A 26,401-nucleotide genomic window follows, 5' to 3' on the forward strand; every position below is an offset into this window, starting at 1 on the left:
GCAGCAGTAAGGAACTATCATACTTGTGCCGTATTTTCTCTCGGCTGATAGAAACCAAATCCGTGGAGCCACTGACACACCATTTTGTAAACTTGTTTCTACTTAATAAGTTTGAGTTGCAAACAAATACTGCTGTTTAATAGGCACCAGGAAGTTTGATTTTTCCAAGAAGCTGGACTGCAGAAAGATTAAACAGATCAACATTTGAACGTGGCAGCTTTCAGCTTTCTCTCGGTACGGGGGAAACAGGCTCCCGCTGCTGTGTTGGTATTTACTGTCAACTAGAACACGAAAAGGAAAGTTCAGGTTTTGCTGTGTAACTGGAAAGCACTAGAAGGGATGTGGCCTTCAGAGCTCTCTTCACCCAGCTCCCGGGAAGGCTGGCATTAACTGTGAGTGCATGGCTGCAGGTACGGCTTGGTTTGAGCTGGCCACAAAGTCATTCCCTCGACCCGTCGTGGCAAATGTTCCAGTGCCCCGGACAAAAATCACCTCTTTTAAATCGAAATTCAGCGTGTCGCCACACGGCGCTTGTTGGCATTTAACGCCGGCCTAGTGCTCGGGGCAGCAGCTCGGCCGTTACCGGCGGCTGCCAGGGCTGCGGGAAGCCGCTGTTGGCCGGGCCCGGCTCCCCGCGCGGGGCAGTCGGTGCGCGGTGCTCTAACGGTGCTCCAGGCCCGCGCTCCCGCTGCTGGCCACCCCTCAGCCCGGGGCTGCTCCAAGACTGAGAGCGCTCCAGCTGGGGGCTCCCGGCCCCGCCTCAGGCACCGACCCGGACCCGCCCCCGTCCCCGTCCCGGTCCGCCCCCCCGGCGCGGCCACACCGGGCCGAGCGCGCGGCACCGCCCGCTCCCAAAATGGCGGGGGCGGCCGTTCCGCTTCCGGGGGGTGCGAGCAGGCCGGGATTGGGGAAGATGGCGGCGGCTGGAGCGTCCGGGCGGGGCGGGCTGGGGCGAGTATGGGTCTTCTCCGGTTGGGCCCTGGGTCTGTGCTCGTTGCTGGCCTCGGGGACGCGGCCCGCCGCTGCCACCACCCACTGGGTGGTTACCGAGGACGGGAAGATCCAGCAGCAGGTGAGCGGCCCGAGGACGTGGGGCGCTGCCCACCCGGCTGCGGAGGCACGGAGAGCCCCTGTCCGCGCCGTCACTCACCCATAGCCCTGGTCTGCCCCGAGCTGCGGGGCACTCGGCCCGGGGCGAAGCTCTGCCTGTTCCCGCAGCCGCTGCAGCAGCCGGGCGCCGGTGCCAGTCGCTCCCGCGGCCCCGGCACAGGGGTCTCCCGCAGCGAGCTGGCGTCGCTCGTGAAACGTGGCTCGAATCCGCCGGAGCCCCGGGGCGAGGCATCGGGGAGGGGCGGTTGGTTTGTTGGGGTGAGCCGAGAAAGGATTTCGGCTGGAGCAGCGGCGGTTCCTGCCTGGGGCCGCTCCCGGGAGCCTCCGGCACGAGGCCGGGTCCCGCTGTGGTGGCGAAAGCAGCGGTACCGCGGCCCCGGCTCGCAGCCGGGACCCGAGCGGGGCCGGCCCCGGGCTCCTCGCCGCGGGGAGGAGATGTCAGTGAGTTTGCGATTTTTCACATCCAGCCGCACCCGACCCGCCCGCTTTTCCTTCCTGCTGGAAGTAGGAAAGAGAAACGGTGGCATGTGTGCTCGGTGCCGGAGCACACGCACGCCCTGTGGGTTTAGTCAAAATGTCTTATTTTAGTGGGCTGTGCCACATGTTCACTAAGCTGCTTGAAAGAGTCGATCTGTATCTCTTACTTAGGCTTTTTCTTAGTTGCTTGCCTTCCTCTTTCTTGTTAAGGGAGCAGTACTAGAAATTTACTTTTGTGTCAGATCTCTCCGTTTCCCTCTGGAGTGAAAGAGTTGCTCGCTGTAGCAAGCAATGTGGCCTTCCCCCTGTACAATAGAGTGGAGACATGAATGTCCATTATCAATTTCCATTTGTGAGGATTTTTAGTCGGATTTTCCTGTCAAAATGCATTGAGGTCCTCAGGTGGAGCAGACTTTTCTCTGCAGGAAACTCCTTCTGTCTTTATGGTTCTCGGGCACTTTGGCTGTCTGGGTAGATCCAGGCACTCTAACACCCTCATTAATCATAAATTAATTAATGACACCACTTCCAGTGCTATCTCATCTCTTTTTGCCACTTAACATAGTGGGGAACTGGTGCAAGTATATGATAATGCTCTGGAAGCATCTGTGTGTGTATACTGAGTGTATATTATAAAATTTGGGTCAGGTGTTGATTTTGATTATTGCAAGAAAAGCAGCTGTGACTTGGAAAAAATCCAATTAGATAAAAAGGCTTTAAAATCTTATTAGCTAAATTCATTACTTATTTTAAGGAATGGTTTTTCATTATGTCAGCTAACTGATGGTGCAGGTAGAAGCTTCCACTATACCATTGTGGTGCATTAGTCTTTTCTGTTACAGTTCCAAAGGCTTTTTAAGCAGGGGCATTCGCATGTTCCCTCTGTCAATTTCTCAAAGCCTGTTGGTGAGGTGAAAAAACAGTATCTGTGGAATAGCTTCTCTTACTTGCATGGTCAAAATTGATTCACCCATTTCCAGCAAGGAAATTCCAATTATAAGTGTGTTCTTACTTGGACTATGAGAAGCTAGATTCTTCAGTACCTGGAATGTAGTGCTGCGAATTGTCCAGTGAGCTTTTTGTAATTAGATTAATTTTGGCATCTGTTACTGTCATGTCCCTGGCTCTGATGAAAATTGTATTTAGATTTGTGGTTATTGCTGTTGCCAACTCTGCATGGCACCTCTGAATTGAATTTTTTCCACTTACTTGTGTTGTGGGGAATCACTGGATAAGTTTTTTAGTGAACTTCAATGTTGTTTTAAGTGCCAAAATGTAGCAGTAGTTCAGTAGTTAGCAGTAAAAGTGACAGTCTCCACCTGTCCAGCAGCAGGCAGGAATTGTTGTTGTCCCACTCTTCATTGCACAGGTGCAGTCACACCTTGACTGCTGCATGCAGTTTTGGGTGCCTCTGAATAAGGACATTACACTCTTAGTCTGTGTGCCCTCCCAGAGGAGAGCAAGCAGGAGGATGGAAGCTCTCAAGGGTAAGACTTACAAGAAGCAGCTGAGATCACTCAGCTCATTCAGCCTAGTTCTGAGGAGACCTCATCCAAGCCTACAACTTCCTCAGGCAAGGCAGTGGAGGGGCAGGTGCTGATCTCCTCTCTCTGGTGACTGGTGAGAGGACATGAGGAAATGGAATGAAGGTGTGCCAGGGCAAGTTCAGACTGGACATTAGGAAAAGGTTCTTCACAGACAGGGTGGTCAGTCACTGGAGCAGGCTCCCCAGGGAAGTGGTCACAGCACCAGTTGTGCCCAAGTTCAAGCAGCATCTCAGCAGCACTTGGAGGATTCATAAGGGATTTATCAGTTAATTGGTAGAACCACAATATTTCAAAATATTTAAGCTCTCTTCCTAATACCAACAACTTATTAACAGGACAAAAGCCTCCCAACTTCACCGCAGAGCATTCCTTTGCTTTAATTTTTCAGAGTATTCTTTATTAAGTTATTATGTATCATGAGAGCTCAGGGGTCCATTCCAGCCTGAGATACTCTGTGATTCATTGGCACTGCAAACCTCTGCATGTTATGTGCTCCAGGGGATGTTGCTGGTGGCCAGCTGTTGTTGGACCTTGCACTCCTCATTGCAGTGCTTCCAGCACAGCGGTCTCCAAATGGAAGTGGCTGCTGGTGGCAAAGAGTGGTGATATTAATCAGCATTTATATGATTTAATTTTGGAAATACTAGCATTCTTAAAGTCTGAAACACATCTTCAAAGATTACCAGCTTTTTAGAGAGGCACAGGCTTGATCTTCACTTGGACTACTTCAGTTAATCTGAATGAAGCCTATATAATTATGAGGTAGGCAGAACTTAATTGATAGTAAGACCCAGACATTCCCACTGCTAAATGAGCCACTATCAGTGGAAATGCAGATGAGCACCGGTGACAAGTGACTTCCTTGTAGTTTTGAGTTTGCTGCTGTGAGCTTTTTTTCCTTCTTACTAAAGTGCAGAACATGTGGGTGAGGAGCTGACAGCAGGAGTCACAGATCCTGACCTAAATACAAAAGATAGTTGCTGGAATGTGTTTGAGGGAAGAAAGATGATATTATTATAAATTACTGACCTAAAGTCTCTTTTAGCTGTTTCTCCTTACAGTGCAGCAAGGGTGCAAGCATTTAATATGGGACTGTATTCAAGCATTCAAGTGAGATTGACTTTTCTGTGACCCAAGACCACAGGAGTACCCTGGCTCAGCCTTGATTTCCTAGTGATACAAAAACCTGGCAGCAGTGGCAAAATTAACACAGACCAAACAATTTTCCATATATCATCAAGATTTCATCTAGTAAACAAGAGTACTTGCTAAGTAGGCACTGTTCAAGTTTCTAGTGAGCATTTCTAAATGACAAAACAAATTACTAGCACTGCATATAATATTTCAGTGTCAGCCATCAAGAAAAAAGCCATCAAGCTGTATCTGTTGCTACAGTAGCTGGTTTTCAGATCAAAGACATCGTTCTCTGGATCAGTTCATGTTCTTTTTTAGTCTGAGTCTACCTTCAAATGTGTGCTCTTGCAAGGCCAGAGACTGACTAATCGTCTCTCTTTAATGAGATTATATCTGCTCAGTGCACATGTTTATAAGCCATTTCACAACTCACACTATAAAGTTCAGGCTAATATATAACTGATTTTTGACAGTGCTTGTCTGCCAGTAGGGAGGCTAGTCACTCTACAGAAATACTAGTGTGCTTCCAGAGAAGAGAGAAGCTCAGTGTAAAGAGAGGACAGACAACTGTCAGATGAAATGCAATGCGGAATACAGTCATTCATGGCTTTAATGGTGGGCACCAGCTGCTCCCATGGCTCAGAGACATATGAGAGCAGAGGTGGGGTCTTTCTAGAGATACCTTGATGGAGGTGATTAAAACTGAGCAAGCTAGTGGGGACTCAGAGAGCTGCCTTTTTGTGGACTGCTGTAAACTGAAGAAGTTAGGTCAGAATAATTAAACAAAGTGCAGAAACTTCCCAGGCAGATGATCCAAAGCAGGATTGGGAAAGTGTTGTCAGGAGCAAAGAGCTCCTGGCAAGGAATCTGAGTTGGCAAAAAGTTGTTGTAGTTTTAATGTGTTGTCGTGTGTTTTGAAGTTCATGAGAGATGATCTGGAGAGGAGAGTCAAAGAGCAATGCTGGCTAACTTATTTGGAACTAAGACAACCTGCTGCTCAATGAATGTGACATCTGAATTTCCTGCAGTGCTGTAGTATGCTTCACTCTGGCTTAGTCCAGTAGAGAGGACAGACAGTATCTACCAGTTGTTCATTTGGTTGCAGATTTGAGTGCAAGTGCTCCTCAAGCAGCAGCAAGGCAAGTTGATTCATGGATGGCTTTAGAGTTAGTTAATACATTACTCTGTCTGGCACCTGAGTGCACATGTATGCCAACAGGTTGTGATGAGAGCAGTGGTCCATGTGCTCAAGAATACAGGAGAAGCAGCCACCCAAACCCACGGAAAGCTGAGATTCTAGTGCAGCCAAATAAAAAGCTATTTGCTACTTACAAAAGCATCTTCTGTGATACATTAAGTAGTCACTCAGTCCTATCTTGAAAATGACAGGTGAATCTTTGCTTTGCTCTTACTCTAAAGGTTAGTTTGCTTGGTTGTATGAAATCCTAATTGACTGAATTTCTTATCCCTCCAAGTCTATTGTGTGCTAAACAACAACAACAAAAAAACAAACAAGGAAGCAAAAAAAAAAACCACACACATAAACAAAAAAATTGTTAATTTTTACTGAAGTGTGTAAGGTGGAGCTATGCCTTCCCCAAAACAGTTGTCAGTCCCTCCTTATGAGGGTGTGCCAAGACACCTGGGCTGGTTGGTTTGAATGTTCTGTAGTTTGTTAGATGTTACCCTATCCCTAGGATGAGCTGAAGCAGAATGGTTCTGAGGTAAGGTTTTCTTTAAGAAAAGGAGAACTTGTTCTGGTTTAGAACTTTTCTCTTGATCACCAGAGGACCCTAGGCCTTCATGTGCTATGAAAAATAGTAGTTTAAAAATACATATCTTTAAATTTTCTGCCTTTACATACAGCACTGCCTGCTCCCAGGGGAGCACAGCCTGTGTCTGTCTGTGTCACTGTGAACATCACAGCTAGATCTGAATTTATAAAAATAGGCCTTGTGGTAGCCTGTATGTGGCATCAGAAATGCAAATGTTTCATTCAGTGGAGCCGTGGTAGAGAAGTGGCTTCCACTGCTCCCAACTCAGCAGTCAGAGATTTGCATCTGAGGTGGACAAGCTAAGAGGCAGATCCCAGGGGCTGCTGAGCTGCAGCTGCCACAGTCCAGCAGGTAATCTTCTGCCAGGTTTTGACTGCTGACAGAAAAGCTTTAGTGCAGAGATGTCTGGATTATCTGAGCATGGTAATGCACACCAAGGCAGTTCAGGCTGTGAGTCCAGAGCGCTGCAGCAGTGGCTCTGACCATGTGTAGGCATGCCCTGCTCATTCCTCAGCTCCTGGTTTTCATACAGCCTTTGTCCTCTGGACACTCTGTGTTCCCAGGTCCCGTTTCTCTTAGGATCTTCACACTGTATTTCCTGTTTTCTGTCACCTTTAAAATAAGGGTTGGACAATCTGAAAAGATGATATGAATCAACTGTTTCAAACTGGCTGTTCTGTGGTAAGAGTTGTGCTTGGTGGCTGGAATGCCTTCCCTGTATTGTGAGCTGAAGGGTGGCCTTGGAATTGGCCCAGGCACATGTTTGCATGAAGACCCCACCAAAGCCCAAAAGTGCAGAGTCAGCAAGACTGATATCCACTGTTATTGCATGTACCTGCCTGCTTTAAAAATACACTGCTGGATAAAGTAATTACCCTCAAAGTTTAACAGAAAAAATGAATGGGTTTTCTGTTGTTCATTTTCTGAAGAAATTATTGCTCAGGGTTAATTTTTTTTAGATATCTTGTAGGTCTAATAATTATTACAGTCTTCTGTCTGTATTTTCAATATTAGAACACTTAAAAGTTTTAGGATTTGGCAGTGAGCAGGCATCAAGAACCAGTCTGCTTTTATGAAAAAAAGTACTTGCTCATTACAGATGTAATCTGAATGATCTCTCCATCTCTTGTTTTGATTCAGCTGAGCATATGGCTACTGAAGAATATGAGCCTTACCTAGAATATACAGGTCAGAAATTTGTACCCTTAAATATGACTAGTGACACTTTGGATACATGTGTGTTCCAAGTAAAGTCTTGTTTCCCTTTGATGTATTTAGATCTGTTACCTAGGATATTCATAGTTTGTGTGATGTCAGTTGAGCAGAGCTATTCAGTAATACTGCAGCTTTGTTAGGTTTTATTTCTGAAGTGCTACAAGTGTTTAAAATTTGTGTTTTCCCTGTAGCACAGCTAGTATTAATAATATCATAATATCTAGTGCTGTTTGTTAACAGATTCTGCAGCAGTAAGCTTTAAATGGCTCAATACTTACAAAAACTCATTTCAGCGTCATTTTTCTGTGTGAATTTTTCAGTGACAATCTTGGAACAAGTATCTTCTGACACTGCCTACTCATCATTTGGATGAGTCAATTTATTTTCCAGTTTTGTAGTTTGTCTTGCACTGAAACCTGTACAGATTTTTTTGTGGCTTCCTCAGAAATGCCATGTAGCATCATGTTGGAGTGTAAAGTATCTCAAGACAGGAAGAATATACCAAAAGACAAGCACTAGTTTTCAGATCCTTGGCTCCCCCTCAAGACTGCAAGAAGTTCCAGCCTGTTGGAGGGGGAATTGCCTTTATTTTGTACAGAGACAGAACATCCACTGCCTATAAAACAAATATGGGGAGCCCATATTTCTCTATGCCATCATTTGATACAGTGTGTTTTCAGCTTCTTTCTCCAATAATCTGCCTTCTGCATATAGTATAATGCTTTTAGGATGTGCAGAGCCACTAACAGCAGTTCTGATTTTGATGAGCCTGTGCCTCAGTTAACAGTGGGGTTTCCACAGTATTTTAAAAAAAAGCCTTACTTAAAAATAGTTGACTGAGGCATTCATCGAACCTCATTTTAAAATAATTACTTCATAGTGCAATGTGACTGGATTGCTGGGAAAAATATGCTGGAAGGTTTGGCAAAACTTGCAAGTCTAATTGCTGAGAGACTTTGATATATGGAGGTAACATAGGAGACTAAAACTTCAGGGTTTGATTCAACTCAATGTCTTTTTTCATTACACAAATTCTATGTGTTTCTTGCTGAATCAGGTTCTTGGTGTACTTTGTGACAGTGAATAAATTTGAACTGTGCTTTATAAAGAAACTTTCACCTTTGAGCAAAGTTGAACAGAAAACACTTATTCGAAAAGTGTTTTACTGGCAGGCTTTCTGCAGTGTAACTACAGTAGCTGTCAAAGGTTTAAAGAAAGCTTTTCAGCACAACTTTTTTTTCCCTGTTTACTGTGTTGGAATTGAAGTCAAATTCTTGCATTTCAAGCACTTCATCTTGCATGTCACAGTTTCAGCACTTTGGAGGAAGAGTAAATGAGTGTGGTGCTTTGCTGTCAGCCAAACACTTGGAGTTTAAAATGAGTAAGTTGGACAAAGCATCTGTTCTGGTGCAGGAGTCTCCACTCTCCACACCACGAGGCTGTGTTTGCTGTGTAGGTTGACGTCTGTTCTGTTTCATCCCAGAGGAGCCTTATGGAGAGTTGCTTACATTTTGAAAAACGTGATCCAAGTCACAATATCTGTGTATTTTTCACTCGTCTGACTCCCAAATCAGGTGACAAGGCACAACAGACTTTGCATGAGGGGGCGAAGGTGGCAAGTGTTTGTAAGAGCACAAGCATGACGTGAGTCTGAGTGAAACTAGCATCCTCTGAAATCTACCTAGAGTCTTGTTATGGGAAGGAAGGGCATAATCCAGAACAGCCTCTAGGTATCCATCAAATGTCTTTTATTTGGACTGTTGTATTTCTGACTGAGTGAAGCTCTGAGGGCTTTTCCAAGTCTTTGGGCTATGTTGCCTTCTCTTTGAATTTTAATAAGCAACAGCTCACAAGAAAGTTCTGATTATTTTGTGGTTTTATCCAGGGTATAATTTTCCTGGTTTGGGGATGTGGCTGCACAGGAAAGCAGGAAGATACCAGGTGGAACTTGAGCACAAGCAGGATGAGGGAAGTGTGAGCATCCATGTAACAAGCCCTGCAGGGCTTCAGGTGTGTCTTCCTGATTTCAGCACATCCTGCTTCCCACTTATCTTTATCACTGCTGCTACTCATATCTGTGCTGTTCAAGTTATGCAGTTGCAAACCTTTGTTTGCAACTTACTCACTGTATTCTTCATGAGGTGTCACTACTCCCCTCAATGGCAAACACAGTATTGGTGCTCTTCACAGCTCAGTATGTCAGCTTTGTCTTTTTCCTACTGTACAAATGGCTGGCACTGTGAAGAAAACGTGTTTGATGTAGGGATGGGTGTTGTAAAAAGCTGGATAATGAACTCTTAAGTCTTCACAGTGTTGCTGACTGGATCTGAGATTAATAAGTTTCAGTTCAAAAGCCATCTGTCTGTCGCTACAGAGAAGGGGGTAATGAAGAGCTTACCAGGTGCCCACCAAAGCTGCTTTATCACTCCTCCTCAGCTGCACAGGGGAGAGAAAATACAAGAGAAAGATCAAGAGTTTAAATAAGGACAGGGAGAGATCACTCACCAGTTACCACCACAGGCAGAACTGACTCAGCTTGAGGAAATGAGTTAATTTATTACAAATCAGACTAGAGTAGGGTAATGAGAAATACAAGCAAATCTTAAAAATATCTTCCCCCAACCCATCTTTTTTTTTCCTGACCTTCACTTAATTTCTGATTCTCTGCCTTCTCCCTCCTGGGTGGTACAGGGGGATGAAGAATGGGCATTGTGGTCAGTTCATCACAGAGTGGTTTTACCACAGCTTCCTCCAAGAAGAACTCCTTCTCCTCCAAGGAAGAACTCTTTCCTGTACTCCAGTGTCGTGTCCCTTCCACAGGAGAAAGCATGAACACCTCCAGTGTGGTTCCTTCTCACGGGCTCTCACAAACTGTTCCAGCTCAGGGTCCCTCCCACGAGATCCCATCTTTCAGGAACAGGCTGCTCCAGTGTGGGTCTCCTGGAGGGCCATAGGTCCTGCCAAAAATCCTGCTCTAGTGTGGGCTTCCCACAGGTTCACAACTTCCTTTGGGTATCCACCTGCTGTGCTGTGAGGTCCCCCTTAGGCTGCACGTGGATCTCTGCCCCTGATGGGGTGCAGGGGACAGCCTGACTCATTGTGGTCTTCACAACAGGCTGCTGGAAATCTCTGCTCTGGCACCTGGAGCACTTCTCCACTCCTTCTCCACTGACCTTGGTATCTACAGAGCTGTTTCTCTTGCATATTCTTACTTTTTTCTGGCCACAGTAACTTCTTTTCCCTTCTTAAATGTGTTATCACAGCAGCACTGCCATAGTCACTGATGGGCTCAGCCTTGGCCAGCAGCGAATCTGTCTCGGAGCCAGCTTCTCTGTCAGACTGAGGGGAAGCTTCTGGCAGCTTCTCACAGAAGACCCCCCCTTGCCATGCAATCCCAATGCAACTACTAAAATTCTGTGTTAGGAGCATTGTGTTTACACACTGGTAAGGTTAACTTTCTACTAGGCTGAAGGATTCTGCTGTTGTTAAAAAGTACTTATTTGCTGGTGACCAACTGAGTCAGATGTGGAAGGGAAATTCTGAAGACTAAAGAAAAATATCCTTAACTGGGATGATTTCCTGGTGGATCACCGTAACTTTATGAATTAATTCAGTGATATTGCTGATTGGTTGTTGAAACTTTGGTTTCTGCTGCCAAATAATAGTTGATGGGAGTGTAGTACTTATAGCATTGTTTTCCTCTCAACCCACACACACTGGGTTGGTAACATACTGCTCCAAATTCTCCAATACTAATTTCAGACTTCTCATGAGACTGTCTTACCAAAAGTTAAAAACAGAAGGCAACCCTGAATATGATTCTGTTTTTGAATGAATGTTAAGCCAAGATCCTTCATCTTTCAGAAAAAGATTTTCTGGTTGGTGATGCCTGCATAACTTTCTCCAAAAATGCCCAGATGCTGTTTGTCACTGAAAGTAGAGCTGATAGTTGACTTTTCCCTGTGACTGTGTAGAATCGTGCAAGCAGCCTTTAGATGTCAGATGAGCAGTGCTATTTTGGAATGGGTAATGAAGTGCTTTAAACACAGTGAAACTTATTTTCTTTGCAAATTAATCTCTCGTTCATTTGCACATACCGTGGTAGTTTCTTTAGCAAGTGAGGCATAAACCAGTGCCACATTCAGTGCATAACTCTGTCTTTGTGTGCAACCAGTTCAGAGTGAGGTGGGGCCCACGGGAGGAAATAGGAAATATGACCATGAATAAAATGCTGTACACTTTAACACTTCAACTAACAAAATTATTAGATTTTTTTGAAATGTTATTTTCTGTGCTTCTCTGCATCATGGTGGATACTTGGTCATCCTTTATTTGCAACAGTTGAATACAGAATCTCCAAATTCACAGTGTAAAAATGGATTAGTGTCAGTAGCACCCATTATTTTCAATTTGTCTGGTGATATAAGAAAATTAATTTGCTAGGAAATTAAAGGAAGAAACTGAGTTTTTTATATAACTGTTTTGACTGTATAGGTAGCCACCCATCAAAATGGCTCCATACTAAAAGAAGTCCTGCAGCTTTTGCTTTGGAAAGGAATACTTAGCCAAATTTAGTCAAAACCACCCTTAGGGTTTTAGTAAAAGGAACAAGTGTTTATATCTCAGAGGACAAGGTCCTTCCTCAGTCAAGAATCTTGTAACAAATGTAGACTTCACAGTCAGTAGTCCAGAGAAAGTAGATTTGAGCTTCTTAACTGACTCACCAAGAGAGTACAGCCTAAGGTATAACCTGTTGACAGGACACGTTAAGATGACCAGAAAATATGCTGGAGATGCAGTTCTCTGCAGTAAGAGAGTGTAACAGAAATTTGTCCAAGCTGCTTGGAAAGGTGACAGAAAAGGAAGAACTGTGGTTCAGGAGGCAAACTTTTCCATTAAATTGCAATGTCAGGTTTGCACAGATGTCATGGGGGTGGACAACTCATTCAGAGGTATCCGTGCTAACAAACAGGTAAGTGCTCACATCTTCATGCAGCAGCTGGTTCTGTATCCTGAAAACTTGAATGGAAACTGAGCAGATCCAGGAAAAACATCTTGATTTAGACCATCTTGATTTAGACCATCTTAAGAGTCATGTTAAAAGTGTGAGATGTTGCTGTCCTTGTCACTTTGTCTCTTCATTCTGTCATCACATACTCCTATTTCCTTGTTTCTGTTCTCATACTCATTGAATCCTTCATGAACTAATTTAGTTTACTAGTTCAGACAAAACAACCAGGAGGGAGTTAACATTCTGTTCAGCTCCTGAGTTTGGGTTAGCTTCCAAGAGATCCTGGTGGTTACCACAGCTGGTGTGCAGGTACTGCTCTGACACTGACACAGGGGAGGAAACGGGGCTGCAAGCTGGAAGTGAGCCTTTGCATCAGCTCAGCTGCTGCTACACCGCCTTCTCCGCTGTAGGGGCTTTCCCCACCCAGTGACACAGCAGAGTTTGGCATGAGGACAAGGCTGGGGTGTTTCAGCCGTGGGGTGAAGTGCTGCAGTTAACTGAGCCCAGCCAGGGGCTGGTGTGTAACTGCTCTATCAGTGACTTGCCTCTCATGTCCCTCTTCATGGAGCTGGGAACTCCTGTGCATAGCTATGGAAGCTGTAGCATGGTTTCTGTAACAGAGTTTTCAGTCTTCCCCTGCTTCCCTCTTGATTTTGTTCCTTTACTTATTAATCCTGAAGGCAGTAGATCCTAATGGTAGGCCAGTGTGTTAAATTAGTTGCAGAGAAGAGTTGAAGCTGAACTCCTTTATTCCTTTTGTGGTGGAGGAATTTTCAAGGTGCAAAACAAAATAAGTTTCTGTGATTGCAGTTCAAGATATCTAGTATTTCAGCAGTAAGTACTCTTTTGTAATGTTTGTTGTGGAAATTTATTTGCCTCTTATGCTTAGAACTTGTGTGCCTGATTTAATTAAAATAGGTTTAAAGTTAAAGCATGGGTTGAATTGGATTCCCAAATGACAATGTTGTTTGAAGTATGGATTTTCATAATGGACATGTTATGAGTGTTGACTGGACAGAAAACCTCTGAACAGACAATCTGTGATTGAATGAACAAAACTGCCTTCTTTTAAAATCACTGTAATTAGGTGAATGTCTTACATGATGGACTGTTAAAATGTCTTGCAGGTTGATTCACCAATGAACTTGAGAAACCCACATGATTTGGTAATACTAATGAGACAAGAAACAACAGTTAACTACCTCAAAGAACTGGAGGTAAAGCATAACATTTAAGTACTAACTAATTCTGAAAATACAGATTTTTTTTTCCATAGACTTTATAGTGATAGTTTTAGATCACAAAAATAATTTATTATTGGCAAAGTTCTTCTTCAATGAAAGGATGAAAAATTTTTCAGATCTCAAGAATTTTTTGCCTCAAGTTTGCCTAACTGGTCTTCAGTTGTATCATTCCCTGTTGTTAGCCATAAATCTTAACATTTTTGGATAAAGTCACTAGATTCTGTTGTACTGTATTTTGGAAGAACACAGAGCAAATAATCTCTGTTTTTCTTCAAGCCTTTTTATTATTGAAAAGGGGTCTGGGACCACCCTTTTGGAAAGGGTTTAATGAACTTCAAACTGATAAACTGAAGTTTAAATATAATAGGGGTTAGGTAAGCAAACAGCTCACAGCCCTTCTGGCCATGCACCCCTTTCTTGTGCCAGCTTTGGTTTTATCAGATTGGGATAACTAAGTTAAGCTAGATGAACCCCAGAGGTAGCTTTAGGTGAATGGGTGAAGTAGGAGAAAGGAAAATAAGTGGGACTACCCCTGGTGTGACTGTGTTCAGCCAGTCTTTCTCATGAGAGTACAGTCTTTTTTGTGGTGGGACATTTGAGCTGTGGCTAGAATAATACTTGCAAGCTTTTTGGGACATGGGTTGTGGGTGTGAAAATCGCTGATGTCCAACTCCTGGTACACAAATGACTTTCAGCAGCAGTTACCTATTGTAACTTGTAAAATTCTTGTACAAATTGCTACTAGCATATGTATCTCTATTGTTTCACAGTAGCATGTAATCAAATGTGTATGGCTTTCATTAAAAATACAGGTTTTTCTCATTTCACAGATATTCATGTGCAGTACTATTCACATGTACTCACATTCAGTTATACTTAGCACACTGACTGGTGATGAGTTATTGCAATGTCTTGTATTATTTCCACAAGGTCTTACAGTGGAAAAAAGGGGGCCAAATGTGAAAAAAAATTATGTACTTGTAGCAATCATTTCTTCTTTTCCTAAATGGCCTACCATGGTTTTGGAGCACTACTAGCCCACTTTTTAGGCAAACAGAAGAACTAAGGACTCATTCAAGTTGTATTATCTCTAAAGAAAGCATTTATATGCCATCCAAATCTAAAAAAGTCCTACAGATGTTATTAAAGATAAGAAAGTATTCCCAAAATTTAATCAGAATTTTTTAGATTTTTTGAAATGAACTTTGTTTTAAGGAAAAAGTGGGACTGTTGAATTGTAACAGCTATAGCGTTTGCTTTCATTGGTGTCATATGCTTCTGTTTCCTTTTTTTTCCTACAGAAACAGTTAGTTGCTCAAAAGATTCATATAGAGGAAAATGAGGACAGAGACACGGGGCTGGAACAAAGGCATAATAAAGAAGATCCAGACTGCATTAAAGCAAAGGTGCCCCTGGGGGACCTAGATCTGTATGATGGCACATACATCACCTTAGAGAGCAAAGATATCCGGTAATAAGACACTTTAATAACATACTTTATATTCTGAGATTTTTACTGAATGAAAATAAAATTACAGTACCTCTAAACACAAGTGAAAAATGACCAGCACTGACTTTCTTTAGACGGTAGTTATTGTTTTGTGTTACTGTGGAATAAAATTGAAACAACATCTTCCACTAGCTGTGAGCAGGTACAACCTACAAAAGCTGTTTCCCCCAACTATCTATGCTAGCCCTGCCCTGAAACTTCCTTTCTTCCCAGTTCTACCACTGTTACTTTGTACTGATACAACCAGATGTGTGAATTAAAGTGAAATATGTCATGCAGAAGGGGGTTGAATTTGCTTGAGTGTGCTTTCAATATTTTGAGCTAGATATTTATTTTAGTGGAAACTGTCTTGACTCAAATTTGAATGAAATTCCATTGATTACCAAGCTGTTGAACTTTCTGGTCATATTTTGTCCCATGTTTACAAAGTGAAGGATGAGCATCCAGTGTACTTGACATTCAGCTTCATTGGTAATTCATCTTCAGGAATGACTGTTTTGTTTTAGTTGGTTTTTTTATCATAATCACATGAGTACTTGAAGTGGGAGAAGATCAATTTTATCGTCATAGACCTTCATTTGGACTTCTCATCCCCCGTATTTGGGATTGGTTTGTTTGTTTCAGCTGAAGAGCCTGCATGCATTGCCATTTGCCTGGCAGATACATCATTAATCATAGCAATGATACACTTGGTTGACCCTGATACATTTTGGAGGCTATCCAAATGTTGATATTTTCTGTAAAGCAGACAAATTTATTTACTTTATCCTATAGTCATGACATCCCAATACAACTGAAATCTGGGAATGCGACAGAAATAGGCTAATGAGCCCGAACAGGGGATTTCTGTAATGATTAAATCAGAGTACTCTGTATCAGCTACCATACTGCCTCTTAGGAGCTTCAGCAGTATATTAATCTGCACTCTGCTGTGTTATGTTATTATGTCCTCAGCCCTGAAGACTATATAGACACAAAGTCCCCAGTGCCTCCAGACCTGCAGCAGCCAGACTGTACAAAAGTTCTAGATCTTCCATACAGTATTCATGCTTTTCAGCACTTACGGGTGAGTGAGCAAATGCAAGTAAGTATTTTTCCCCATTAGGAAGAGGAATAGAAAACTGCTACTGGCATTTCTCACTCCAGGTTGAAAGGTATTGTAATCTTCCAAGACTGCTTCACACTTTTTAACACTACAGTTGGGCCCTGATTAAAGTACCTGCGTATCGGAGGTTATACCTGTTCCATCAGGTATACAGTTTCTCCTGTTATTTTTTCCCTTATTTTAGAGGGCACTTTTAGGAAAATTGAGTCTTTTGTTTTCATAACACATTTCATTAGCAAATCAGTAGCTTTCATTGGACTACAGCTAGCTTGTGAGTTGTCTCAGTTGAAATTTGGAGAATGCTGAACAGGGTTGTTAAAATGTGTGAGGATTCAGAATAAAAAAAATGTTTGCAGTTTTGTTGGTAGCTCCTAACAAACATGAATGTCTGTTTGGTATCTGAATGCCAAGCCCTCACCCAGACGATGAGATAATTTAGATGCTCTAGAAAAGTTAGAGCACAAGAGTGGTGGGAGAACTGGTTTTGTCAACAGCGTTATATGAGCAGATTTTCTAATGTGGCTGCAACTTTAGTGCTTTTATCATGATATTTATTTTATTGCAAGTCTTTCATCAACAAATAAGGATTTTCTTACAGCTAAACACAAAGTGGGGTTTTTTTTAGCTCTGTTCCTGGGTCTGGATGTATTTTTGAAAGAAGTGTGTTTATGCTTGGGGAAGGAAGAAAGGAGAAGAGGTGTAGGGATACTTCCACCTTGTGAATATAACCTTACAACACTAACTTCAGTGCTTCAGTGGTCATTAGTGAAATCAGTATCTTCCAGATACACAGTGCCACCAGAACTGAATATTTCCCCTGTAGAACTCACAAGCAGAGGCTGCTTTTGACTGCTTCTACTGTTTTCCCATCTGCAGTAATATATATTATTATCTGTCAGAGGTGAAATTGTTCTATCAATTACCAAAGATCTTGAAAGGAAGATAAGATTGTAAAATAACCAAGCCACTGTTTTCCTGGAGTCATGCTTTTGTTTGTATTTCTCTACTCTTAAGTGTCAGCAAATATGTGTATTCAATTTTTATTTCAGGGTGTCCAAGAAAGGGTTAATCTTTCTGCACCCCTGTTACCTAAAGAAGATCCAATCTTCACATACTTATCACGGAGACTGGGAAGAAGTATAGAGGAAATAGGTCACCGTATTTATGACGGGCTTATGAAGGTATGAAACTGGAATCTTGCTAGGTGCACTAAAACGAGTGCTGGAGAGGTCTCAAAAGTTTAGATCCAGTCAAATCCAGTTTTGCACATGTATTTTTGATTTACAGTCAGTTTCAAAAGGCAAACTGAGACCACTTTCTGATAGGCAAGGAGAAGCAGGAGAAGGCATCAGCAAAACCAGTAAATAGATAGTTTCTGTCATCTTTAAGGATTTATGTAGTTATGTTGTCTAGCAAGCCACATTCATTGCTTTTTCAAGGTAATTAGAGTTTTAAAACAGAAAATACAGGTACTTGAAGAGCAAAGAAGAAACAACAGTACTGAAGTGTGTATGTTTTTGTTAAATGTCTTCCTGCAAAATCTAGGAACCCTCATTGAATTCCAGCTGATGCTGGAATGCTGTCCAGCTGATGCTTAAACTACTGCCACCTCTCATTTCACCTCATTTTGTATTTTTATCTGCCTGAAATGCAGAAATTCTGTTTCTTTAATACATGAGTATGCTAGTTCAGTATTCCTAAACATTGACAACTGTTGCCAAATGGCAGCTTTCCAGTGCAGGAGGATAGCTTAGAGCAGCTGAGCACCAACTTTGGTGCTCAGCTTTTCATCCTATAGTAATTAAAGCCCTGATTAACCTTTTAATTCATGTGCTAGTAGTTAGTACAGTTCATTTGTTTCTCTTTACTGCAGAACTCTTCTTCCTGGGTACTCTATAACATGGCTTCTTTTTACTGGCGAATAAAGAATGAGCCATACCAAGTAGTAGAATGTGCCATGCGTGCCCTTCACTTTTCTTCAAGGTAAGAATTGCTAATAAAGATTTCTTCTCAGATTGCTTTTCTAGTTATCCTGGTTAGTAAACAGGTTTTAGTTTCTAAGACAGTATGCTAAGGAATAATCTGTGTTACTTGTTCTTGGTCTCTATGTGCTATACTAGACATATAAATAGTTGAGACCTTTTTCTAGCAAGTGATATGTTTTAATGTGTGACTGGCAAATTAATGTATTATTGTGCATGATTCTTACACAGTCTTAACTTCCTTTAATGTTAGTTTTTAATTTTTTTCCTATTTTTTTTCTTTTATTCTTTTAGGCAAAATAAAGACATTGCACTGGTAAATTTGGCAAATATTTTGCACCGGGCTCACTTCTCTGCAGATGCAGCTATTGTGGTTCATGCAGCTCTGGATTACAGTGACTTCTTTACCAGCTATTACACTTTAGGAAATATATACGCAGTAAATACAATCTTTATTTTCCAACACTTGAAGAAAATTAAATATTACTTGATCTTTTGGGGTTGACTTGTAATGGTTTACTCTTTTACAGTGTGTCTTGTGCTCCATGTGTATCTCATGCTTATTGCTTAAGATTCTGTCAAGATACTTTTATTCAAAAGTCTATCTATTAGCAAAGGCTTTTATCTGCACCTGGAAATAAATTCCAGTAAAATTATTCTGCAGCCTTTCTTTAATAGATGTAGTGGCTTGAGTGTCAGAAATGACAGGCTACTTGTTATCATGAATTAAAATTTCAATTAATGGCTTCTTTAAAAACTGAGTATTGTTTATTAAATATTACTACATAATGGCTAATTCTCTCTCTTGGTAATTCTTCAGATGCTTGGAGAGTACAACCACTCAGTCCTGTGTTATGATCATGCTCTGCAGGCCAAACCAGGGTTTGAGCAAGCTGTAAAAAGGAAACATGCTGTCCTATGTCAGCAAAAACTTGAGCAAAAATTGGAAGCCCAGCATAGGTAACTAAAATATCCCAGTGGCAATCGAATTTCTGTAGTTCTGTTGCAGCAGTTATTTACATTTCAAGAAGAATTGTTTTTAAATTTCTGTATTTCTTTGATTATGCAATAGAATTAAGGATAAGAATACTTTAAGAAACCTAGCATTAAAAATATGCAAGAGTGTAGGAAAAAGTGGTATTCTAGAAAGCATTCAAAGTAAATCTTCTCTGTTTAATTTCCAAGATCACTTCAGCGAACATTAAATGAATTAAAGGAATATCAAAAGCAGCATGACCATTACCTTAGGCAACAAGATGTTTTAGACAAGTACAAGCTCATCCAGGAGGAACAAATCTTGAGGAACATCATTCATGAGACACAGATGGCAAAAGAAGCTCAATTAGGTACAACTTTTTAGTGTTCATGATCATTAAAGCAATGAAATATGGCACATATTCAGATAAGTGTCAGGATATAACTTCTTCATACGTTAAGATGGCCCTGAGTGGCTCTTGGGTTTTGCTTATTAAAACAAGAGATTGCAGTATGCTCTTGAACAGGGAATTCTTCTTGAGTCTTTTGAGTCCTCTGGGCTGATGGAGTAAATAAAAAGGATTGACCATACTGGGGGCAGAGAGGTTTACTGTGTGCTGTCTTTTGTCTTCTCAGAAACCACACTTCTCTAGGATAAAAAAATATTTTCTGCTCTGCAGGGAACCACCAGATTTGCAGATTGGGCAACCAGCAGCATAGCTTGCACTGTCAGTGGGATCAGCCTGTTCGTTATCACCGCGGAGACATTTTTGAAAATGTGGAATATGTTCAGGTTTGTCTGTGAATTGTTACCACTGCTTCAAGTTACATACCATTTGCTTTATTAGCAAAGTCATTTCAGTTTTTTCAGGGTTGACAAAAGGGTTACATTTTGGATGTAGTAATTATAGTGAGAAATCTTAGTCTTTCTTTTCCAGAGTGCAAAGTATTTTAATGCATGTTTCTTTTGATACTAGTACAAGCGGAGAGACTGTAAACTGTAGAAATAGAGAGGGTTTCTTGTAAAAGGCTTTGTTTAACTTAGAAAAGAGAATTACTTGAAATCAAAAACTTCATTTTAGTCCAAAGCCTTAGTTCCCTATGATTGCACCAAGAAAATTTTGTGCAAGAGTATTAAGAAGTTCTGGAAGCAAGGTGTATACTAATACTGAAAATCCAGAATGACAAGCACCTAAGCAACACCTCTGCTGTGTTAGAACTGCAGATAAGGATTATGATTTCAGTTATTTTGCAATGTGGAGTATGTTCTGAAGTTTCCCCTTAACTAGTTTGAAAAATAGGAATAATTATTTTTAATTTTGCTGTTGTCTTCTTGTCTTTGATTGTTTTTCTTATTATAGTAATTATAAATTCAGATTATTGAGATAATTCTGAAAGCCATGAGTCTTAGCAATTCTGACTTGATTTTGAGCTGTGCAATCTAGATAAGTAGATTTTATTTATGGCCTATTACAACTATCTGATTGGTACCTTTTAGCATTTTTTCCTTGATTTGCACTTGTGTTTTCATTGTTGGCTTATTTACAGTATGAATATTACTCTTTCATGGTCTGAGTGGATCAAGAGGCTTAAATTCCTTTTTTTTTTTCTGCTACCCGCAGTTCAGCTTATCAGTGAGGCTTAACTACATAAGTGGGGAGGGGAAATAACGTGGAGAAATTCAACAAGCTATGTGCCATCTCCTTTATTAAAATTTGTCTTTCTGTTGCTTCTAGTTTGGTGAAGACTCTTCAACTTCTAGTATGACATCCATGAATTTGGACCTTCATGCAAACCAAAGTGTTCACAGCCAGTCCTCACAGTCTTCCCCTGTGGCTCATTCTGTTGTTTCAGTGTGGAGTGTGGAATCCAGCAGAGTGAGTGAAGAGGATGAGCTTTGCTCTTTCACAGAGGAGGGGTGAAAGGGAATCCTCTCCTTGTTTGTGTGAAACTTTTTAGCATCTGGGCCACAGTTTTGATGTGTGACAGCACTGGAGAATGTAGCATTCCAAATTTCTTCAACATACAAGTATCTGTCTAGTTTCTCTGTACTGGTTTCCCAACCTTTGAAACTACTGGAGCACTGAGGGAGTTGTTCTGTAAACATCTGCTGCAAGTAAAGTGGTACAGCTAAAGATAGAAATTTCAACTGCTGATATTAAAAAAATATGGAAAAATAATAGCTATAAAGATCTCAGTTTTGTTTTGCTTTGGTTTTTTTCTTCAGACTATCCTTTAATGTTTCTTTTATTACCTTGTTCATTAGAATATTAAAAATGTTGAGAAAATATTAAAAAATAATTCCTTTCCCCCTTAGGACAAACAGCATATTCTTTGGCCTCAGCGGTCAGATTGCACGAAATCTTTCCCCAGAATTCCTGACCCAGAAGAACTGCCAACTTATTTCTTGCCTCCAGAAAACAGGGGATTCAGGCAAGTGTTGATTTTTAAAAGCTGTATTTGTAAATCTTTATTTTATGAGTGAAGAGTATTTTCTTTCTGGAGAGGATGGATGCAATTAGTAAGCAACAGCACAGAGGTGTTCAAACCTCTTTATCTGGCCTTTCCACGGAAGGAAGGCATTTTCTTTGATTGTTGTCTTTGCTGTAAGTATAACAGCCAGAGCCAATTTTGTGGTGATTCTTCCCTGACTGTTGGTCCAGGGTGAGCACACTAAACACAGACAGAATGGGGATTTAAGCACAAGTCTGAATGTCTTGTGAACTATATTAATAAAAAAACAACTTGAGAGAGAGAATGAGGTGAGCATCTATTTAATAACTACAGTTAACTCTTGTACATTACATACATCCTATTAGCTTTAGTTATGATGACACAAAACAATGAAGACCAGAAAACAGTAAAAAAGGATTAGGAGTGGAAAACTCCAGCTCATTTCTTTGGGACAGAGGTAGAAAATCAGCTTAGTCATGGAAGAGTCAGTAATACTTATTATTATATAGGATAAAATAAATGTGTCTGTACTGCAGTAGCTAACTTACATAGCTCAATACAGTGTTGTAATACCCTAATCACTTAAATTATGACAGTGATAGTAAAAAGGCTGTTTTGTTCTACCTAGTCATTACAATACTAGTATTGAGCTTGTGTTAAAGGTTCCCATCTAAAAACATCCAGCAACTTCCTTTGGAGAAAAGCAGTTTCCATCTTGGAATGTTATTTATACATAATTTGGCTACCTCTTGATATTTTTGAAATCAAGTTCTAGTGTAAAAAATTCAACTTTTTTTTTTTATCACGTATCTGTTTCGTCCTAAACTTCATAGAATCCTTATTAGCATAATATGAGACCCTTCTGTTATCTCCACTGCACTGTTCATTGCTCTTGTTATAAGCACATTATTCTGTGCTTAAAAATGGAAAGTAAAGACCTTGTAAATCACTTTTCAAGGGAAGGGTGGTCCTTGAGTTCTTCATGTTTGCAGCTCATGTCTCATAGGAGTCTGCAGTACAAGGCTTAGCAGATTCATGTATTTCTACATGATGGCATGCAGCACATGCTGTTAATTTGTCTTGTTTCTCCTTATTGCTAGAATCCAGCCAATACTGAATATTCCAGGAGATACTGTTGAGCATGGAGAAGCACAGGCACCAGATTGTTCTTCCATTACTGATGCTCGTAATAATGAATCTCTAAACATACTGGTGAAGGAACTAGACACTAATCTAGATTTGAAATTCAGGATGCCAGACAATCAAGCAAGACAGGTAAGAGATGTTTTCTTGTTGGTTCTCTTCTGGTTTAAAATCCTTCTTTTTATTGCCTTAAAAATGTTATTCAGATCATAAAAGACTTTGATATTTCAAGGTAATCAGTACTTCTGAAAAATGTGGGCAAATTCTTTCTAATAGTATTGGAGAAAGGGTTAACTTGTCTGGCTTCTTTCAGATGCTGACCAAAAGCACACAAAATGGGAAATTTAATTTACTCTTTGAAATCACATCTTTCTTTTAAATCTAACAGTCACTTGATACGATTAATTTCCAAGAGCTACTGCATTCTACCGAGCTGGTAACTTCATAGTGCATTCTGGAGATTGGTTGCTTTGTGTTAAGTGTTCACATCCTCTTCTTAGTACAATATATTTATCTTCCCTTTGCTGAAGAGAAGATTTAAGGAAGCAAGTGTTGAATGACCCTTGTAGATCTTGACTGTAAAATTTATTCAGTAGTTTGGAGAAAAACAAATCTTTGTCTTTCAGGTTTTGCATTCTCGTATCAACAATGAAACTATTACACTGGCAAAGATAGGAGTGTTTCTAGATCATGCCATGAAAAAGGTATGTCCATCTGTCACATGAGATGAATTCAGAATTCTTGCTTGAGATTTGTTTTTATACTTCTAAAGTAGTCAGTGACACACTAGAAAGGAGTTTATTTGCTGCCTGTAACTGAAATGAAAGTAACTTTAAAAGCCATGTTTACAAAGCAGAAATACATAGAGAAGTATCTAATTTAGCTTAATGTGGACCAAACAGCCCTGTAGTTGCTTGTTCTTGTTGTAAGGATATGGAGCAGCAATATATTAGCTAATTCTGGCAGCCATTTGCTTAACTGGGAGTAGTAGATTGAAGCTACTCCTCCGTCTGCCACCCCTTCCTGCATGCCTTCCTTGTGCTCTTCCCCCTCCTTCCCACTACCCTGCTTTTCCCCCTACTCTCCCTCCAAGGAAACCAACCCTCTGTCAATCTTCTGTCAGGATAATTAGCACTCTGGGGCGCAAAGAATGTACCTCTGTATAGAAGCCTGTGGAATGCCACCTCCATCTTGCGTGGGGCCTTTGAGAGTCAAGTGACAGGAAGCATTGAGAGAGACGTTGACTCTTTTTGACATGTCAAGCTGATACTTCTCAGTTTAACTTTCTTGTAGAAGTTGTGTCAAGGTATTATATGTAGATACTTTTCTAGTCTAAAATCAGTACCATTTACTATGTGCATCTGTCTTAACCAGGAGAAGAAATGAGCAGTAGGAGTTGATTCCTATTATTGTGTTGTTCAGAAGAGTTCTTCTATACATGTCTAATATCTTACTGTGCCATGCATGAGTATTTTGGTTTTCACTGTAGTATTCTGTTGCTGTCATGCTAAAAGCCTGAATTTTTCTGCCTGCTGATGTAGGAGCAGTCTAGTGTTTTACCTGTTCTGCTAATGATAAACTACTTAGAGCAGGAATGCCAGAGTTAGTATCTTTGTATTGGGAAAGACAAAATGCTGATAACTTGCTGAGAATTTAGTTCAGGGAGATCAGTGAGACCTGTGAATGAAGAGTAATTCAATGAGGAGTTTGGAATGAAGAACATGAGGAGTTTGGAATGAAGAACAATGTGCATTGCAAAACAGGGATCATTAATAATCTTGAAATCACAGGTTAGGTAAGGTACTCCAAACGATGAATATTGTATCATATTGATATCTTTCAGTTCATCTAGAACCATAGTTAGAACCCTTCTGTGGGAGGGGTTTTTTAAAACCGGGAACAAAAATGTTCTTACTAACTCAACATGGTATCACTGTTTTGCTTCCTTAATCCTTGCTGTATGTTTCCTACTCAAGCATGCATTTGGGCTTCAGACATGTAGTTAGAACTGAACATCCATTTCAGGCATTGGTTTTATGCTGTAAATGTTTTGTAGAATTGGGTAATACAGAATGATGAAAATATTGAAAACTAGAACATGCTTCTAAATAATTTCAAAGTGCATCTAAAAGTGGATGTTTTGCCTACCTCTGTCAACCTGTCAGAATTTTTGAATTCTGATATTTCTCCTCTAGGTTGAGTGCTTCTTTTTGCTGTTACAGGTTAAAGAGGAGGAAGGAACATTTAAGGTGTATTTGACACTTCCTCCATTCTTTCATCTGCTCTCACTTACTGCTTACTATTTTACAATCTTTAAACAGTATCTAATGCATGCCAGTTGTCAACTTTAATAAGACAAATACATAACTAAATCTAAGAAAAAGCAACTCTGAAACCTTAAATTGACAGGGAAAGGTAATGTTAGACAGAAGACCTGGAAGCACATCTGCCTGACTTTCAAGTTCTAGCATTTTACACTGATCTGTGTTTATATAATTTTAAGACTCTGCAGTGGCCCTCAAGCATTGCTTCCTATAATGAACTAACCATTATCGCTTGTACATTTTAAAGGATTTTTTGGTCATGATACAAAGCATTCATATGAGTAGAGTGTGAGCAGCAGCTGCTACTAAATTGCAGTTCAACCTGTAAATCACATCCATTTGAGTAGAATGGAGCAGATTGAATAATCTACTAATAGTTACAGCAAAGTCTAATTTGTATCCATTTAACAATGTAGTATGCAAGAGTGAGTTCTGTTTGCTTATTATTAAAGAGCAGGTATTTCTGTCTTCCTGAGACACCTCTTTGTGGGTGTTTTTATCCTTTTCCCTGACTCTCCTATAGCCAGAAGATCCTCTGTGGCTTGTGCTTAATGAAGCTGGATTGTACTGGCGTGCAGTTGGAAATAGCACCTTTGCTATCACCTGTTTGCAAAAAGCATATAATTTGGCTCCACATGAGTATCAGGACATCCCTCTGGTCAACCTTGCTAACCTCTTGTTTCATTATGGTCTTCATTCGGATGCCAGCAGGCTCCTGCTGAAGGCTTTGGCCATCAATGCCTCTGAGGTAAGATAATGGGGTTTTGTGTTTGCCCAGCAGTGAATATGTTTTCCTTCATTGTTTTTAAGTACATGTTACTTGTGTTTACGTGCACATGCAGTTCATCTTCCAGCTGGTGATTTGCAATGGATGTTAATTTCCATATAAATTCCTGACTGCACCAGGGGAGATGCTGATTGTTGAGAGTATAAACATCTAGAGAAGTTCTTGTACATCAGTGACAGACTTCTAGCCTCCCAAAACCTATATTATCAGCAGTACCTCCAAAGAATCTAATCTTGGTGTTTGGCGAGATTTTAACCTAAAACAGAGATCTGTCAAGTTGTCAGCATTGTATCTTGATTCTTAAAACCCTTAAAGTAGTGTGTATGCCACCAAGATCTTTATAGACATCTTTCTGCGACACTTGATTTTTATCTGTACAGTTTTATTTGTCCCTAGCTTTTGTCTATCTACATAAAGGAAAATGTGTTCTAGGTGTTTGGTGGCTTTACTTCCAGCCATAGATTCAAACCAGGTTTTGTATTTCTGAACAGTAACATGATAAACATTCTGTAGGTTGTCACCTATGTCATATAGGCAGTTTCTGTATTATTCAGAAACTGCTTGAATTACTGGACTGGCCAGAACAGTTGTGAAAAGAAAGGGGGAGG

At 40.8% G+C, this 26,401-nt stretch overlaps 1 protein-coding gene across 1 annotated transcript in view; it reads left to right on the top strand.

Moving 5' to 3' along the window:
• Positions 1-844: 844 nt before the first annotated feature.
• The window catches only part of TTC17 (tetratricopeptide repeat domain 17), a 54,664-nt gene continuing 29,107 nt past the window's right edge, over positions 845-26,401 (top strand). Inside the window, exons 1-15 of the mRNA XM_066552182.1 lie at positions 845-1,072; positions 13,397-13,486; positions 14,815-14,984; positions 15,978-16,089; positions 17,178-17,309; positions 18,002-18,111; positions 18,405-18,549; positions 18,931-19,070; positions 19,296-19,456; positions 19,766-19,878; positions 20,822-20,962; positions 21,403-21,518; positions 22,640-22,814; positions 23,309-23,386; positions 25,530-25,754. Coding sequence (XP_066408279.1) covers positions 857-1,072; positions 13,397-13,486; positions 14,815-14,984; positions 15,978-16,089; positions 17,178-17,309; positions 18,002-18,111; positions 18,405-18,549; positions 18,931-19,070; positions 19,296-19,456; positions 19,766-19,878; positions 20,822-20,962; positions 21,403-21,518; positions 22,640-22,814; positions 23,309-23,386; positions 25,530-25,754 — 2,124 coding nt within the window. The 5' untranslated portion in view covers positions 845-856. The remainder of the gene's footprint in view (positions 1,073-13,396; positions 13,487-14,814; positions 14,985-15,977; positions 16,090-17,177; positions 17,310-18,001; positions 18,112-18,404; positions 18,550-18,930; positions 19,071-19,295; positions 19,457-19,765; positions 19,879-20,821; positions 20,963-21,402; positions 21,519-22,639; positions 22,815-23,308; positions 23,387-25,529; positions 25,755-26,401) is intronic.

This window comes from Molothrus aeneus, chromosome 6 (assembly GCF_037042795.1).
Source record: "Molothrus aeneus isolate 106 chromosome 6, BPBGC_Maene_1.0, whole genome shotgun sequence".
Lineage (NCBI taxonomy): Eukaryota > Metazoa > Chordata > Aves > Passeriformes > Icteridae > Molothrus > Molothrus aeneus.